This window comes from Fringilla coelebs, assembly GCF_963513975.1.
Source record: "Fringilla coelebs genome assembly, chromosome: 5".
Lineage (NCBI taxonomy): Eukaryota > Metazoa > Chordata > Aves > Passeriformes > Fringillidae > Fringilla > Fringilla coelebs.
This window is the reverse complement of record NC_140033.1, coordinates 43,767,410-43,784,172: the sequence shown is the minus strand read 5'-3', so window position 1 is coordinate 43,784,172 and position 16,763 is coordinate 43,767,410. Positions and strand designations below refer to the sequence as shown.

Below are 16,763 nucleotides of genomic sequence, written 5' to 3'. Positions count from 1 at the left end.
TTAAATGTGTGGGAATTACTCTATATTGAAAACTAAGAGCTCTATATACAGACTACAAACTACTGAAGGCTAGCAGAAACATCAAAAATGGTTTTACCTGAATTTTAAGAGTATTTTGCATAGTTGCGCTCCTAAATTAAAAAAAAAATAATAAAAAAAGAGAGAGGCCCCGATTATAGATTTAAAAAATCTCACCTTCATTCTCCCTTCACAGAAAAGGAAAATGCATCTTCAGAGGACAATTGTGTGACATATTCTCGACAATAAAATGTTAAATAAGATCAACTGCCTTGTGCATGTACTTTTTCTGTGCCGACTGACCATAAGGAGAGCCTTTGAAGATTAACTCAAGTTTAGATGTCTAATTAGTATCTGTCTCAATCTTGGAGATAATCCCAAATTATATGTATCGTAGGTACACAATTTGTTCCTTTATACTGGTGATTAGTGGGTTTGCTCTAGGTCAGTTTTGTTATATTGTAGCATTAAAATAAAATATACATCATCTATTACAGATGAGGAATGCAGCTCAGATCTATTTTAGCTCTCCATTTTATAACTTTGAGGATGGAATGAGCATGTGAGAAATTACAGCAGAGAAGCTGCTAAAATTCATAGACTGGAGAAACCGAGAAATGCAGTACTGGCTTTGACAAGCAGTCTGTGACTTATAATGACCTGCCACAACGATTTATTGTGGTACAGCAGAATTTGGAGATGACAAATGAAGTTCAGACTATTATAACAGCAGCAAGAGAGAAGTTTCCTATAGAACTTAATAGGTGGATGGTGGGGAGGGAGGGCAGGATGGGTGGGTAGATGGGCAGGTAGGTAACTGCTGCCTTCACTGCAATCATGGGGAAGTGAAAGAAAGTCATGACACCTGTCACATGGGTCACGGTACTGCCCCACTGTCGACTCTTTTTTTCCCCAGAGTGGGCTGGTGGAGCTTTTTTTGTCTCTGAGACACCCTACAACAGTTAAAGCAAACAGGCAAAATACCTCTGACCCTTTAAATGCAAGTCCTCTGGGAGGTGCTAGGGAGCTCCTTTTGCCGCAGTGCTCCCGAGTATCACGAAGGGGGCAGCCCACGGCCGCCTCTCGGGGCTAAAGCTGCCCGCAGAGCCCGGCCCGGTGCCGGTGCCGCTCCGGCCCTGGGCGGTGCTGCCTCCCGGTGGTGCCGCACACCGCCTGCACAGCAGCTCCCGCGGCGCACACCGAAGGGAAAAAACCGTCTTAAAAGCGTCCCTTTTGTTTTAATCTGGGGATAATTAGAGGAGAGGAAAGAATTCTTTTCACTAAGGCACCAAGATTAATTGAACTGCGATTTAAATGGTCTGAATTCCTGTTCAGGAGCACCTGCTGCAGGTGACCTTGCCTTAGCAGGAATGTTGGACTATATGATCTCCAGAGATCCCTTCCAAACCTAACAATTTGGTGATTCTGTGAGTTAAGGGCAAAATTTTTGATACACGACTGAAACAGTTTTCTGATGGCATGGAGGTCAAGCAAGGCCTGAGGAGACTTTTAATGAGACATTTGAAAACCAAAAATCCCTCAGTAAGATGCAACCAACTGTCTACTATCCACAGCAAGGAGCCTAAGATGCTCTGAAACTCAATAGCTACTAGATACAAAACAAATGGCTAAGTGCCCAAACTGGGATACAAAGTGCCAGAACAGACTTAACATTGCAAATTTTACGCAACTTAAGTTTTCAATTACAAAGAACAAGGGCAACAGAAAACAGAAATCCCAAACTAACTTTCAAAAAAAATTTTTTTTTTTTTTTTGCATAATAGCGGAACAATAATCAAGTGGATGAATTCTGAATTCCAAGTTTTCAAGTGAAGAGAAACAAAGACAGTTGTTTGAGACCTAGAAAACCAAGAAGAGAGCTTCAGATTACTGTGAGAGTAGTATTGTAATTGTGTTATGCCTTGGGTAATCCAGGAAAAAGATTTACTAAAAGAAAACACAGTAAGATTGAAAGCAGCATCACAATGCAGGGAACGATTTTAAAACATCCATGTTACTAATTAGTAACAAAAGGGCACAGGGTACATGTAGTGAACATGTGTTTTAGACAGTTTTCAGCCACTGGTCAGAAGAGGAAGTACTTTAAAGATAGCAGCCAAGCACATCATAGATTTTTAGCTCACAAAATGCCTGAAAAGCATCCAAAAGTGTTTGGGAAACATTGTGAAAGCCAGTATTTCTACAGCGATTGTGGATGTTTGATCACAAACACGGTTTGACAGGCAAGAACAGACAAATGTCATAAAAGAAGGTTATGAGTGTAAAGGTTTATCTGTAAAGCAAAATTTCTTAGCAGCATTAGGCAGCAGTAAGCAAAAATATGGGAAAAAGAATGGGGGAAAATAATTTAAAGTTTAAGTTAGTCCAAGGATATCTCTTCTTATACTGAAGTCAAACGGTGACAAATTAGGTCTCAGCTTTCCAAAAATAAAAGGGACTCAATTTTTATGCATTGGAACATAAAACACTGCATGAAATGTAAGCTCACTTATACACCAGAGTCCTCACCAAGAACCACAAACTGATGAAGATACTAAAATTTGTCGTACTAGGAATTGCTACAATCTATTTAAAAAGTTATATTCCTGGTAGAAAAAGCCACTATTATGTTAATGCAATTGAACTTACAGAGTTAAGCAGCCATCCTTCACAGAGACCCCACTGACATTACTTCAGAACAGCAGACTTATTATGTGAGCAACACACCATTAATAAGAAGCCAACATCACTTGGTTCATGTTGGCTTGAGCATGGACTCTGATATCTTTTAAGCACAACAGGGTGAAGGAGCAAAATGATTTCATGTTCTGTCATAATAAACCACCATCAACTACCCAGCATTTGGAGTTAAAAATGCATTGGGACTAGTTTTCTGTATAAATTTCCACAAGTATTTAAAAAGCCTATTTAAAAGCCTTTTTACACACATCCAACATTGCTTTTTTTACACACATAGGATGTTCAAGGGAACAAGGGATTCAGTAGTATCTTTAGAAACTAACAGTTTCTCAACGTGTCACCTGAGAAGATGAGTGGTACTCAATGTCTAGCAAAATCTGTAGAAAATGCATGCTGGCAAAATGACACTAGACCAACAGAAGAAACAAACCTCTTCCTAGGTTATCCAAATTGGAAGGGAAATGCAATAAAAATATATGATGTACATGAGATAATTATTTTCTGATTATTTAGAAGGAATCTGCTAAGAAGGCTTTATGAAGTCACTGGCATCTCTGCAGCAGCATAATGTTCCAAGCTAGCCCATTCTATTAGCGACCTGATGCCTAAAACTGTAGACTGGAACAAAGACTTTTTTCCTTCTACTGAAGGAGAAAAATGCTACATGACATAGAATACTACAAGAGGAAGAACATTTAAGCACTACAAAATGCTAAAGCAATGAAGTAGAATCAGACCAAGATTTTTAAATGTAAAGCATTTTAGGTAATAAAGGGTCAATCCTTCCTCCTTGGTATGCTACAAAGTGCAGGAATTACCTTGCTGATGTAAACAACTTCTACTGTGATACAGCTATTCCAGCTTATGTGTGAACACAGCGTCCGCACTGAGTGGTAGCTGAGGTGGGATTAAACAAGTGAAAAAAACCCCATGAACCACAAATGCACACAGAAGTTCTCAGATATTTGAGAATGCTGGATGATTTAGAAGAGCAAGTTACTGTGTGTCAGACGCTAAAAACTAACCGAGTTGGCCAGTTTTCCATACACAAGAACAGGCTTAATTACAATCACTTGACTGATGTAGAATTGAACATGGAACCAGGTATCTCACAAGTGTAACAGAAGAAAAACTATTTGTTATCACAAATACCTCATATATATTTTTAATAAAAACTATCTCATTAATACTTCAATATTTAAGCTCACCTTACTAGATTCCTAAAAGAAAAAAAAAATACTATCCCACTCAAAACCACCAAACCCTAACACATCCATTTCTAGACTTCCCATTTTGACACAAGACTTGTATGGATTCACTTGACCAATGATAAGCCTCTGGTGTCTTGAATTTAATCAGAGCACTCCATCCCTGTTACATCCTGATCTAAGACTAGTCCATTTGCTGACCAGGAATGCACAACTGCCTTCACTGACTCCCTGTTTTGTCCGTGCCATTTTGTTGCTTTTAGTAGAAAATAGCAGTCAAATCAAGTTAAGCATGTTCTGTCACAGCCAAACATGTCACCTTCTGTAACTTTTATTTCCAATCAAAATTAACAGCACAGTCCTGATGAACAGAAGTTATCTTTGTTATCGGTCCTTAGGAGGATTGGGATTCTTGCGTCTTCTGTGATACCTAAAAGGAAAAAAAGCATTGCAGTGAGTGCAAGCTGTGGACAGCCTTTATTTTTGTGGTATTTCTGCCCTCAGTGAGTGATCTGAGGTTACACAAGGAAGTGAAATACAAGATACATGAGCACAATCCATCACCACTCATTAGATGTCATCTCTGTTGTTTGTGGAGTTACATAATGCTACTCATTTCTATTGCTACATCTGCTACAAGCACGCAATAATCCAATCAGTTCTACAGCTGAATAGGCACAAAGGCTGCTGTTTATTCTTAATCCTTTGTGTGAAATTAATTTTATTACATGGTCAGCCCTGCCTTTGGCTAAAATGATTGCTATAGAACAAAGATGTTCAAAGGAGCTGTGCCAGACTGTATGTTAAATAGTGTAATATTTTTCAGAAAAACTAAAAACCAAATTATTCTGAACAAATAATGAACCACACTTTCCTCATAATTATGCATGCTAAACAAGGCAGATCCTGTCTGATCTTCATCAAAGTGACAGCTACCCTTTGGTCATAAAAGTCCTATCTTTCCATTCCTTATATCTACTCCCAAAGCACATTAATTAAAAAGTTTTCTGTGGACAACAACAAAAAAAATTGCCTGTATTATGTCTCCTTATCTACAAAATTAGCAGCTATTGAAAGACAGTGTAACATGGAGTGGAAGGGTGTAACAGACACCAGAATGCTGCTATTTTACATTAGCATACCTGAATGCCCAGAGTTCCTCTTTAAGTTCAGTCATGTATATGTGCACCTCTCCTCCTCCTCCATTTCTGAATACAAGGCACACCAAAGAGCACTTTTCACCATTCCAAATGAAAAACCTCTACTACTCTTAAGTCTGAGAATCATCCCATTGAGGTTGCTAAGGAATAGGAAATGCATGTTTCCAAGCTGTATTTGGTTATGTCCATTGAGGGTATTTTACATACTAGATTCTGTTATGGAATTTAGTAAATGACTCAAAGCAATTGCTAACTGGATGTATGAGATATTACACACTGTCACATATTTTACAGAAAAAAAGTGGCAAAGTCTGTCAAAGGAGCAGTGTTAAAAAAATGTCCAATTAAATACAGTCTTCCATTCACCCAACACTGCACTGAAAATTTTATGCAGTAGCCCAAATGCTAGAGGTATCTTGTCTGACATGACTCATCCTAGGTTGAATCTGGTCATTAAATTATTTCTGTATTTCCCTTTACTTCCAAAAGCAACAGACAAATTGAAAATACTTACTGTCCCACAGGATACCAGCGATGTTTTGTTGTGTAAAACATTTTACTGAGCTCTTCAATTGTAGGACCTCTAGTGTTCTTTAGCTCTTTTTCATTCAATCTGGATTTTAAAACTTGATCAAGGTTTTCTTCTTTATTATTCACTGGATCTGGCCGTGGTACGGGCTAGTAAAACAGTAATGCATATGAATGTCCTGTTTCTCCTTGTTTTACTTAATTGAGAAAGTAAAAAAGCCAAGCTAGTAAGAGTAATTGGTAATGCTATCTAACAGATGAAACAAAAAAACTACGGAAAAATACCTGCAATTGCACTGGTAGTTTATTGTCCCCACATTCCCACCCCAAATGAAACCACATCACTGTGGAGCAGATATGTCTAGACACACCTATTTACCCTAGGTTCTACAGCTGATAGCCCTATCCCTAAAACCAGCATTCCTGTAGTCATTATTGCAGATCTCAATCTTACAATTCACTAGCTGAATCATCAGCTCCAGTTCCACTAACACAAAAGTATCCACACCATTCCCAGTCAGAATTTTATTCATAGCAACCATCATCATTGCTAAAAATCTTTTCTAAAACATGTACCTTAGAGAAGAATGTCACTTCCTAATTTTTTATGCAACAGGTATATGTGCACCTCTCCTCCTCCTCCAAGTTGTTTGGTTTCATTGGAAATGTAACTACTACACCTATTACAAGTATTTACCCTTGTTTTAGCCTTTTACACCTGTTTTTCTTGAGGTACGTGCAACTGACAGATTTAAAAATACTGCTATGTAATTTGCAGGCAAAAAGTGCTAAAATGGTTTAGGTTTCAATGGAGAATTTTCACATTGGGTACTCCAGCAACACAGCTGCCAGCTACAGTATTTTACTAGCACATAAGAACCAGAAATCCAAACAAAAAGTGTACACTAGAAAAATGTATCTAGGTGTTAAACCACAACACTAGATTTATTTTCATCAATGTAAAGAACACATCAAAAGTACTACTGATAGATAAAAATTAATATTTAAAGTTCTTTGTGGCTTTTATGCACTCAGTGCTGAATGGAACTTAAAGTTCAAGTTGAAAACAGTAGCAGCAGTATTTCTTTATATTCTCTTGTGCAGGACGACATGTGAGCCATAACCTGCATTCCAATCACCCTCTCTGAGTAGTACCCACATAGACAGACACTATATTCTTTGTAGTGCACAAGTGTTTTAGTGCCTTGCTTAATTCTACTAGAGCTTCTGTATGCTGTGATACCTGAGCTTTTCTCACTCTGCAACCTTCTCTCCATTCAACTAAGAGTAAACTCCTCCTTGTGGCAGCAGCTATATTCATCAGTCATTTACACTGCAGATGTGCTGATCACATACTAAAAAGTATTTCAAATTAAAAAAGATGCTCTGAAGACTCAAACCTATGAATTACTAAATGCCTTTACAAGTAAGAAATATAAATGTGCACACTTGGACATACTTTTGTATGCTCGTATGGAATCTCAAGCGAAGGGTGGTAGCAGACAATTGTCTTCAAATCGGATGTCACTGCAAGTTCCACTTTGCTATAAAAAAAAAAAACACCTCATAACTTTCAGAAGTACTGAACAACTGAGCAGCTCATGTCCCAAAGAAAACTGGATTTGACCCAGCATTTATGAATTCTTAATAATCTTCTATAAAATAAGGGTCATAAACATTTGAACCAAACCTCCAAGTTTTTGTTTCCTCAGTCATCTTCCTTTTTCGATGGAGAGGAAAGAAAGGGCTAAAATAAATTACTAAAATAGCTGGAAATATGAGTTGGAAAAAAATCCTAAACACTTATATAATTGCATATAAAACTCTAAACAGATGGAGATAATGATCTCTAGGACAGCATGGCTTTATAAGATGTATGGCATCTGTAATGAAATAACAGGAAACAAACTCCATTTGGGGTTATAACTTTTCTATTACGTAAAAAATGCTGAACAAGAAGTCCTACTGAGAGTTTCATTGTGAGAATACAACTTTTCTCACCTTCCCTCCCCTTCCCACAACACATTAGCTTCCTAAAACTGTGGTGACATGAATTCAGTGTTTCTTACTATATTTGTATCATCTTTTCCTATTTCTACACAGGTTTCCCATGCAGCAGCACAAAAATATCTGGACCTTGTCTTAACAAAAGCATTAATGGAAATTACTACTGTAAGCTAATTTTGCTCTTTCACAAACAAAACTGCAGGGGTACTGGCAGTCATCAATATGTTTAGAATGAGTCCTGCATGACTCTTCATAACATTGAAACATTAACTTCACAATCATTATTATCAGAGTCAGTACTTTAGCTGAAATTATTACATATATCCAATATTGGCAACAGATGTGTTCGATACTATTATATGATGACTTCAGAGAGACAGAGAGAGAAAGTAGCCCTGGAATAAACATTACATCAAAGCCCATTTACATACCAATTGTAGTCTTCAGGAAGAACTGAGTATGTAGATTTATGGCAAGCATGATACACAGCTCCATCTGCAATAAAAACCCAAGTATAGAACTCTTATGTAGAAACAAGCAGAGCTGTGCTCAATTAAGAATGTTTACATTTTAAATTTTCATTGTTTCAATTATATGATTATAATCAGGGATTATAATCATATTCAGTTTTAGGTTAACATAACCCAAATACTGTCTAAATGGAAGTTCATTTTAATACACAGCTTTCTAGCAGTGCAATCAAAAAAACACAGTATGCAGGCAGCTATGACCTATACTTACCTTCCTCGTTGTATTGTTTTCCTGAGTAAAATCACTATCTGAACAAAATACCTATAGAATTCACCATTAGGAAATATCCTTTATATATGTAAAGAACCTTAGGACTTAGAGGGAATGTCATAATTTCATTCATAGCAATATTTATTATAAAAATCAAAAGGAGGGGCTCTGACTGCATACGTAGAGAAATGTTTCCTCATGAGGACAGTCAGCTGGGAGGACTGAGACTCAGACAGGCTTGTGAGTTCTCTATTCTTGGAGATTTCAAAGGCCCAGCAAGCCTTGAGCAACTCAATATGACTCCAGAGCTGACCCTGCTTTGAGCCGGAGCTTGGATCACAGACCACTCGAAGTCCCTTTGCCATAGTTTGATTCTCATTTTTTTAATAGAATCATAGAATAATTTAGGTTGGAAGAGACTTTCAAGATCACAGAGTCCAAACACAACTAATATAGGGTGTTCAATAGCCCCTCACACAAGGAATCATCCTGTAGGCATTGCCTTCCACAACAATGCAGGTATCCAGGCCTAAGGTAGGCTTGGGACATGCCTGGAGTTGACTTCCACCAGAACCCCCCCCCTTCCTTTATTGCCAGAAACTGAAACAAATCTACATGGAAGTCTCTGTGTCCAGTAAAGCTTGATTCAACAACTACGCTTTTAGAACAGAATGATGATCACAAGAAACAAGTCCTCACATGTTCTGAGCTTTCTGTTAAGTCATAAAAACTTTTCAACTTTATCTGACATTATTTTATTTAGACCGTCTTTTAATACAAATGGCATTTTTCATGGCTGCTCCTAGCACAGGGAGAGAGCATTCATTGTGTCAAGACTGCAAAGGCTGAAAAAGCCAAGCAGAAACTTTTGTGTAGCTATTGTCCTCTCAGAAACATTTTAGATGCAAACTCTTAAATTCAGAATTACTCTTAGCACTTCCACTCTTCAGTTCTTCTAATTAAACTATTCTTAGCTATTAAGGAGTTGAGTTCTGGTAAACTGCAACTAGTCTGTATGTCTTCCTAAAATTTTTTTCCCTTCCTTGCCCACTTACCTCTAAAATGTAACAAGCCTATTCTATTTTCTCCATTACTGTCCTTTCTTCCCTATGTCTTTCTACTGACATCTAAAACATGGACAAAAATCTAAGAAATAGTACTGTCTGTTTCTACTTGTTCTCTGTTTATGTTAAGTAACGAGATTTTACTATAGCCTTTTCTCACCACTTTTCTAGTCTGAAAAAAATAAATTTAAATCTTCAATGATAATCAGTGGTAAGAGGGTAGTATTTACAAGTTAATCAATAAATTTTGGGGGCATCCTACTTGGACCATGAAGGTTTTAAAAGCACAAAAAAAGAAAAAAAATCAAATAAAGATATCCTTTAGATTACTATTAGAACAGAGCACAGACTAACCGACTTGATTCTGTTCAAATAGAAAAATCACTTCCATGTTTCCATTATTTTAAACAGTACAGGAAAGAGGTTCTCAAAGAACAAATTTTAATACAGGACTTCCACAATTTCATCACTACTTACTCTGCAGTGGGACCTGCTTACAGGTTGCTGCTGAACGCATCCAAAGGAGGCTGGACCATGCAGTTCTAAGAGACATTGCCATGGTGACAGCAGAGAGGAAACCAGTCCTGGACAAGACGGAACTCAAAGAACTTTTTCTCTGCAGAACACCCTCTGAAAGAAACCAGTTTTGTAACTATTCAGGATACCAAAGATTAACAATAAAATTTCTTGAACATCTTAAGGAAAAAAATTGTGCAACATAATTCTTGATTGTCAATTGTTTAGAAATCCTTATCACTTAAGATAATGGTATCTGTCTCCTTAACAGTCAAAAATAGCACAAGACTTTATTTACTGAGAGGGTGTCTTTGAAGTTTCAACTTTAAAAAAGGCTTCCACGCCTGTGCCTTCTCACAGGCTTTTCTACTGTACTTGCCCACCTAAAATTTACAACCTTCCTTCTGCACACTCAATATAATTACTCATGAAATATGCTTTTCTTGTTAACAATGCAAATATCATCACCCGGTACAAAACCAGAAATACTTATAAACTACACCTCCCGTAGTTAAAAAACTCTCTAAATGCAGTTAATCAGTTTCATCCATCTCAGCAATACACCTGAAAACTCAGAAACACCATTGAGAACACCTTAAATGTTACCCAAAATTTCACAGAAGCAGGACACCTTATGTTTTCACTGTCTACTGAAAAAAAATAATTGCTTCAAATAGAAACTTATAATGAAACCAATAAAAACGTAACTGTAAACAGTTTAAAGACATACACATTTTAAAAAAAGACACAAAACCAAACAAAAAACCTAAGAACCTTTTAAAAGTACTTCATATTTTGGGTTACAGAACATCACCAGAAACGTGCATTTTCCAATTTCGACATATATTTATTCAGCATTCTTTTTATCTCTGCCAATGCTGCTGAAGTTAAGGGAGCACCAACACCTACAGAACTGCTCATATCCTGCCCTCTGAAGCTCCTTGACAAAAAGGGCGCGAGGAACGCGGCGGATCTCGGTCCAAAGACGGGGGACAGGCACCTGGCAGGGGTCAGCCCGTTCCCGGCCCCACTGCAAGGACCGCTCCGGTTTGAATGGGAACAGTCCCACGCCTGAGACAGCGCACAGGAAACTCCGGCGCGTGTGCCAGCAACACGCGGGAGCACGAAACCCGAGGCTTAGAACTAAAGAAGATATTTAGCACTACCAACAAACCCAGTCACTAATCCGTCAAAGCAAGCAAAAATGTACCCGTTACAAAAGTCCTGAGCTTGCCGCACAGGGTTCAGCCCCCCCGAACGTAGGCAGAGTCCCTCCGGCCTTGCCCGGCGCTCCCCCGCGGGCACCGCCGGCCCCCACCAGCCCCGCCGGCGGAAGCGGCGCCGCGCGCCCGTTCCGGCTCCGGCGGCGGCTCGGCCCGCGGCACGCCGGGACTCGTAGTGCGGGCGGCGAGGGGGCACCGGCACCGCCTCCGCCCGCCTCCCCTCCGCCCTCAGCGCTGCTCCGGCACCGGTGACAAGCCCTTGATAGTAATATGGATGCGGAAAGGGCTAGGCCGGGCCGTGCCTGGCCGGGCGGGGGAGCAAGCGGACACGCGAATACGTATTCACGGAATCAGTTAGGTTGGAAAAGACCTCTGAGATCACCCAGTCCAATATTTGACCCACCTTTGTACACCTTGACACCTAGGCCGTGTATGCGCCATGTCCGGTCGCTTCTTGAACACCTCCACTGATGGTCACTCCACCAGCTCGCTGGGGAACCTGTCCCAATGTTTAACAGTCCTTCCTGTGGAGGAATTCCTCATGATGTCCAACCTGAACCTCCCCTGGCTTGAGTCTGCTGCCTCTTGTGCTGCTGTCCACAAGAACCCAGATTCAGTAGCCGGTGTGCAGTAAGCCAGTAATTAGCCACTGTGGGCAGCACTGTCACAGGTTGTCCAACCCCCACCTCATTACAATCTCTTTTCAGGTAGTCGTAGAGAATGAAGGGACCCCCCGAGCCTCCTCCAGGCTAAACACCCCCAGCTCCCTCAGCCGCTCCTCATGGGACCCTTGGTCAAACACTGACTGCTCACTCTGGTGGTCCCTGTGCTGGGAGAGTCTTGGGAGCTCAAACCCACAGTGGAGGCGCTGAGGCAACCTCGGCATTGGCAGCAGTTGTTCAGTGAGGGAGGGGGCACAACGCCCCAGCAACAGGCAGCAGTGCACCTGCCGGTCCTGGGAATGTGCCAGCGTGCCATAGTCTTATATTAGCTGCAAAATAACCCCCTCTAATCCCATCATTCGAAGGGACATCTCTAACATTATTGGTTATTTCACAAGCTTGCAAGCATAGCCTGCTTGCTTTACAGGTTAAATTACACAGTGGCTGCAGCAGCTTTCTCTGTTCAGCCAGCCAGATCTTCACAGTACCTGTAAGGACCTTCCACAGGGAAGGCCTGTGGATTTTATTTAGATGAAATTGCATGTTTCCAATAGTCAAGGCATACAGAAAACTCACCTGAATGTCTCAGGCCCACTGCTGCTCTGGGGCTACCTGCTGAACTTCTTTCATAGACTGAATCACACAGCATTTCAGAGACATGGTTATATTTACCCAACATTGATAAAAGACAAGAAGAAAAATCAATTGTCTGACCTGCTGCTCTAGTATCTGGATTGGCTCCAGCACTTTAGGCATTTACACATCCACAAAGCCTCTAAGTCACATCAGCAGACTGTGTCTCCATTCCTGTCACAGCATTACCCTTTTGGAGACTCTTGGTTAGTGTCTCCTGAAAGGTGGCAACCTCTTCCAGAAAGCTTCCTACGATTGCATCTTTTCTGGTCATTGACTGTGATACTGCAATTTCATGTTGTCATCAGTGAAAGCTTCACAATTTCAGCAATTTTTAACTTTGGTCTGTAGTTGCAGAGTTGTAGTTACACTGATACCTTCCAGCAGTATAGCAGAAGTATAGCCAGAAATCAATAGTCAAGAGTTCATCACTCCCAGTAGTGCTGACAAACGTTTCTTCTGGAGTATTTTTCTATACGAAGGAAGATGGAAGACCTCCTTTTTGGGGCTCCCTGCAATATTAGATTCATTACACCACAGAAAAAGGGGGCAGAGATGGGCCAAAATGTTTTACATTCTACTTAGAGAAATGCAACCAAGGTGAGAAATCACAGCTCCACTACAGAACTCCTCCAGATTTGTGGAGATAAACTCACTTTGTAATTCCAGCAAGTTTCTGTGTGCAGGTACAGAGGCATCTGATCTGGGCTCATGCACCAAACTGAAGCAACACAGTTCTATCTATCTATTTTCTGCTGAGTACTAGCTCATGATTCCCACAAGGAAATCCTTGTACTGTACAGGATGAGGGCAGCATCCTATACAGTGAAGCAATCATCCAATACAAGCAAGACAGTGGTTCTACTGATGGACAAATAAAACACTTTGAGGATTTTAAACTCAAGGACAGTGCTGAAAAAATAAAACGTCAATAAACTGTCTGAAACAAGTGCACTCAGGAAATTAAAAGAAATAAATTAATTTTCATTTAAAGAGTGAGCTTCAGGAATATCTTGTCCATAGGCATAGAGGGGTAAACAGAGTTATTTCAAAGTCAGTCTTTTCAGGAGCAGTTTGTGACAATGTGGGAACTGCTCAGGATTCCTGACTTTCTCCTGGTCAGCTGCAGTGTGACACACCTGTATGCAAATGCAATGTGTGCTACTTGTGAGTGTTTGTGTGCGAACCTCTGCCAAGTACATTTGGCCTTCATTTCTTCCTAGGAAATACTAAGTAAAATTAAGGCTTCTCTGACTTTTCTTGAAGATGCTTATGATTTAATTGTCATAGCTTCTTCAAAAGATTGCCTAAACTCAGGGATGATGATGACTGTGGTTGACAACTCTGATTCTTAGCTGTTTTCTCAAAAGGACATTGTTCACCCATGCAGGAGATAAAAATTCTTTGCTGTGCATTGGAAAACTTGAAATGAACTCCCTTCACAACTGAAGACCACTGTAAATTTCACCTGTTTCTTTCTCCAGTGCAAGATGCTTTTAAAAAATCTTCTCTATATGGAGCTGCAACTCCTAAAAAAAATTAAAAACCTCCCTAGCCCCTTAGAAATTGTCTCCCAATACAAAACACTAAAACTTGATACGCTTAAGTATACCAGTCATGATTACAATATAAGACTTCTGTGGTGCTCCTATGTTACTGTTTCCTACATCATTTCATTGCTTTAATAAAGACAATTTTTTACTCTTCAGTGCCATTTGTACTTCCTGAGGACTGCATACAGACACACAGTTGTAGATATGCGTGCTCTCCTCGGACACAAGTTTGAAAAAGTAGAGTTTCCAGCGTTCCTGATGAACGTGACCAACAAGTCTCCTAATGGTGGGATATTATAGGCTGGTGGCATTGAGTTGTTAATGGCTAAGAAGCTAATTCATTAACGAGATTGTAAAGATCAACAAAAGCTTTAATTTGAAGCTACAGTCTGTACAGCTTGTTTTCAATAACATACTTTTTTCTGTAAGGAATTTATTCTGGAAATGTGTGCTTTTAGAACATCCCTGTAATGACACATCTTGTAACTTAAATCCTAGTTCTGAAAAGTTGCAATTGAAGGTACTACAGAACTATTATTTTTATTTTTTAAAAGCTGAACCACATACCCTGTTAGGCTTCCAGGCTATTTTGAGGCAGTTTCTATAAAAAGATTTTTAGGAGATAGTAGATGAGGTCTACCCCCTCCCTGACGCATAATGTTCTGCAAGTGTATTCTTAGCAGCATGTTCTGACAGATTACAGCTTTCTAGAGGGAGATGGGAATTGCTTTAGGGTGGCTCAGAAGCGTGACTACACACTTCTCCAGCATGTCTGGAGATGGGGTTATTAATAACTGCCAAGGCCCTTGCCTGCCTCAGCAGCTTGTAGACAGCAAAGGGGAGAGTCGCTCAGTCTGTATTCGCTCAACAGGAAGATTGTTCTTTCCCTTACCTCTGGAGATACTATGGAGGCACTACTGCTGAGTTCCAGACCTCTGGGACTTCATGTCTCTGGAAACCTGGGAAGTTTTGTTTCTAGGTTACTCTCTTGCTGAAGATAAACCATCAATCTGCTCTTACTCCAACAGTCAATTACAAACTTCTCCAGGAAATGTTTCAACTGATCAGATGGCTGAGCTATAGTTAGGCTGCAGATGCTATGTAGTGATGAGGGGAGGACTATGTTGGTTGGCTCTGTTTTAGAAGAACAAATTTATAAATCAGAGATATCATCTGCACTGGTGTGGGTTTTGTGTGAGCAGTTGCACACACACACACACACAGAGACACATACATAGCCCTTCTGAGAAATGGAAAATTAGGACTTGGCTGTTGCAGGTCTTTTGCTGTAGTGGCATATTTAGGAACTTGCTTCTTGGGAAAATCATTCAGGCTAGATCATTGGCAAATTGAATATAATACACATTTATTGTTTTCATAGAAACCACAAAGTTTCAAAATATTCCTAGGAATAAGCATTTGGCTTACTTTAATTTCCTTTTAAACTGGCAAGGTACTACACAGTCATACCTGGAAGTAGACCTGAATTTGTGAATGGATGGATTTCATTGCAAAGGTTGTGTCTTAACAATGGGGATGGATGAGTCTCCACTCCTGAAATGCTGTCTCTTAATTTCTGTGAGGTTATCCTATAAATGTAGAAATCAAATTTCTAATGAAACACTGTAGTTTAGTTATGGTCTTAATTCTCAAATTTTCTCAAGTTATGTTGAAGACAGACATTTCTGTTTTAAGTCATTCTGTAAACACCCAGAGTAAACATCAAGGCTTATGTCAGTAGGCCCTCTTTATTCGTTGGCATATCTCACACCATCTCATCACTGTTCCATCCTGTTACTGATAAGGAAGAAGCTGCAACTGTAAATAACAGATGACAAAACTACAGTGCCTCAGCAGTCATATGCAGCCTAAATAATTTGTGTTCCTGTTGATTATCATAGTTCAAGGAAACAACAATGTCTCTATTCAGGCAGCCACTTAATGAAAAAAAATCAAAAATTATTTGCTACAATGAAGGCTCCTACTCATAGCATCCCATTATGATGTTCTAAGTTGGTAAAACATTTAACTGGTGGGGTTTTTGTCTTCTCTCAGTACAGTTTCACCCAGTCTTCCAGTTCAGATAATTCTGAAATTGTCCAATGACACTTTAAATTACTGCTAAATGAAAAACACTGCACTTTTGTGCCTCAGTTTCCCCCTTTGTACATAGGCATCATAGCAACTCTTGTGACATTACTCTGGGATTTACTGAATATTTTTAATATAAGTTTGGATATTACTTTGAATATGCATTCTGTATGTGTACATACATCCATCTGGTTTTTGCTGTAGAACAGATTTTCTATAATGCTTGGCAAAAATATAGAAATGCTTTTATGCAAAAATAAAGAATCTGGGGTTTGAAAGAGAGTTGTAATTACAGGAAAACTTCTATAAGATTGCAAAGAGGGCTAGGAGGAGGAAATAAGATTAGTCAGCCACAGGCTCAGCTGGCCTGGATGCACCCACTCAGTGAGTAATTTGATGGTAATTCGATGACAGCGGAAGCTGTCACAGGAAGATGGTCAGCAGCTGTATTGAAGTGTTCTGGGTGTATTAATTGCCTAATTACAATTACTTCTTTACCTTCCCTGCCTATAGTAGCGTTATAGAACACTTTGTTGGTGAATAAGGTGGTTGCTGACTTTGTTTTTGGAACCACTGCAATCCCGGCAATGGTGTGATAATCACAGATTTGTGGGAGGAGTACTGCGCTCTCCATCCTGGCCTGTGCAGTGGGACAAGAT

The 16,763-nt window shown here is 39.7% G+C and overlaps 1 protein-coding gene across 2 annotated transcripts; it reads right to left on the bottom strand.

Moving 5' to 3' along the window:
* Positions 1-1,754: 1,754 nt before the first annotated feature.
* On the bottom strand, positions 1,755-11,282 carry MRPL42 (mitochondrial ribosomal protein L42). Of its 2 annotated transcripts, XR_014616173.1 has the most exons (7): positions 11,153-11,282; positions 9,904-10,056; positions 8,053-8,116; positions 7,074-7,158; positions 5,601-5,764; positions 4,246-4,356; positions 1,755-1,878 (listed from the first exon to the last, which is right to left on the bottom strand). XR_014616173.1 is itself a non-coding variant. In XM_084206247.1 (6 exons), exons 2-6 carry the CDS (start codon positions 9,983-9,985, stop codon positions 4,311-4,313), a joined length of 441 nt encoding a protein of 146 aa, XP_084062373.1. In that variant the 5' UTR covers positions 9,986-10,056; positions 11,153-11,282; the 3' UTR covers positions 1,810-4,310. The 2 variants fall into 2 exon arrangements, 1 of the variants encoding a protein (XP_084062373.1); XM_084206247.1 differs by having other exon boundaries at positions 1,810-4,356.
* Between the last annotated feature and the right edge of the window lie 5,481 nt (positions 11,283-16,763).

Coding starts and splice junctions, on each gene's coding strand:
- MRPL42 (XM_084206247.1), bottom strand. CDS start 9,985: ATGGCAATGTCTCTTAGAACTGCATGGTCCAGCCTCCTTTGGATGCGT. Junction 8,117..9,903: donor TAAGCAGGTCCCACTGCAGA/GTAAGTAGTGAT, acceptor TTTTTATTGCAG/ATGGAGCTGTGTATCATGCT. Junction 5,765..7,073: donor TTCCATACGAGCATACAAAA/GTATGTCCAAGT, acceptor CTGTTTTACTAG/CCCGTACCACGGCCAGATCC.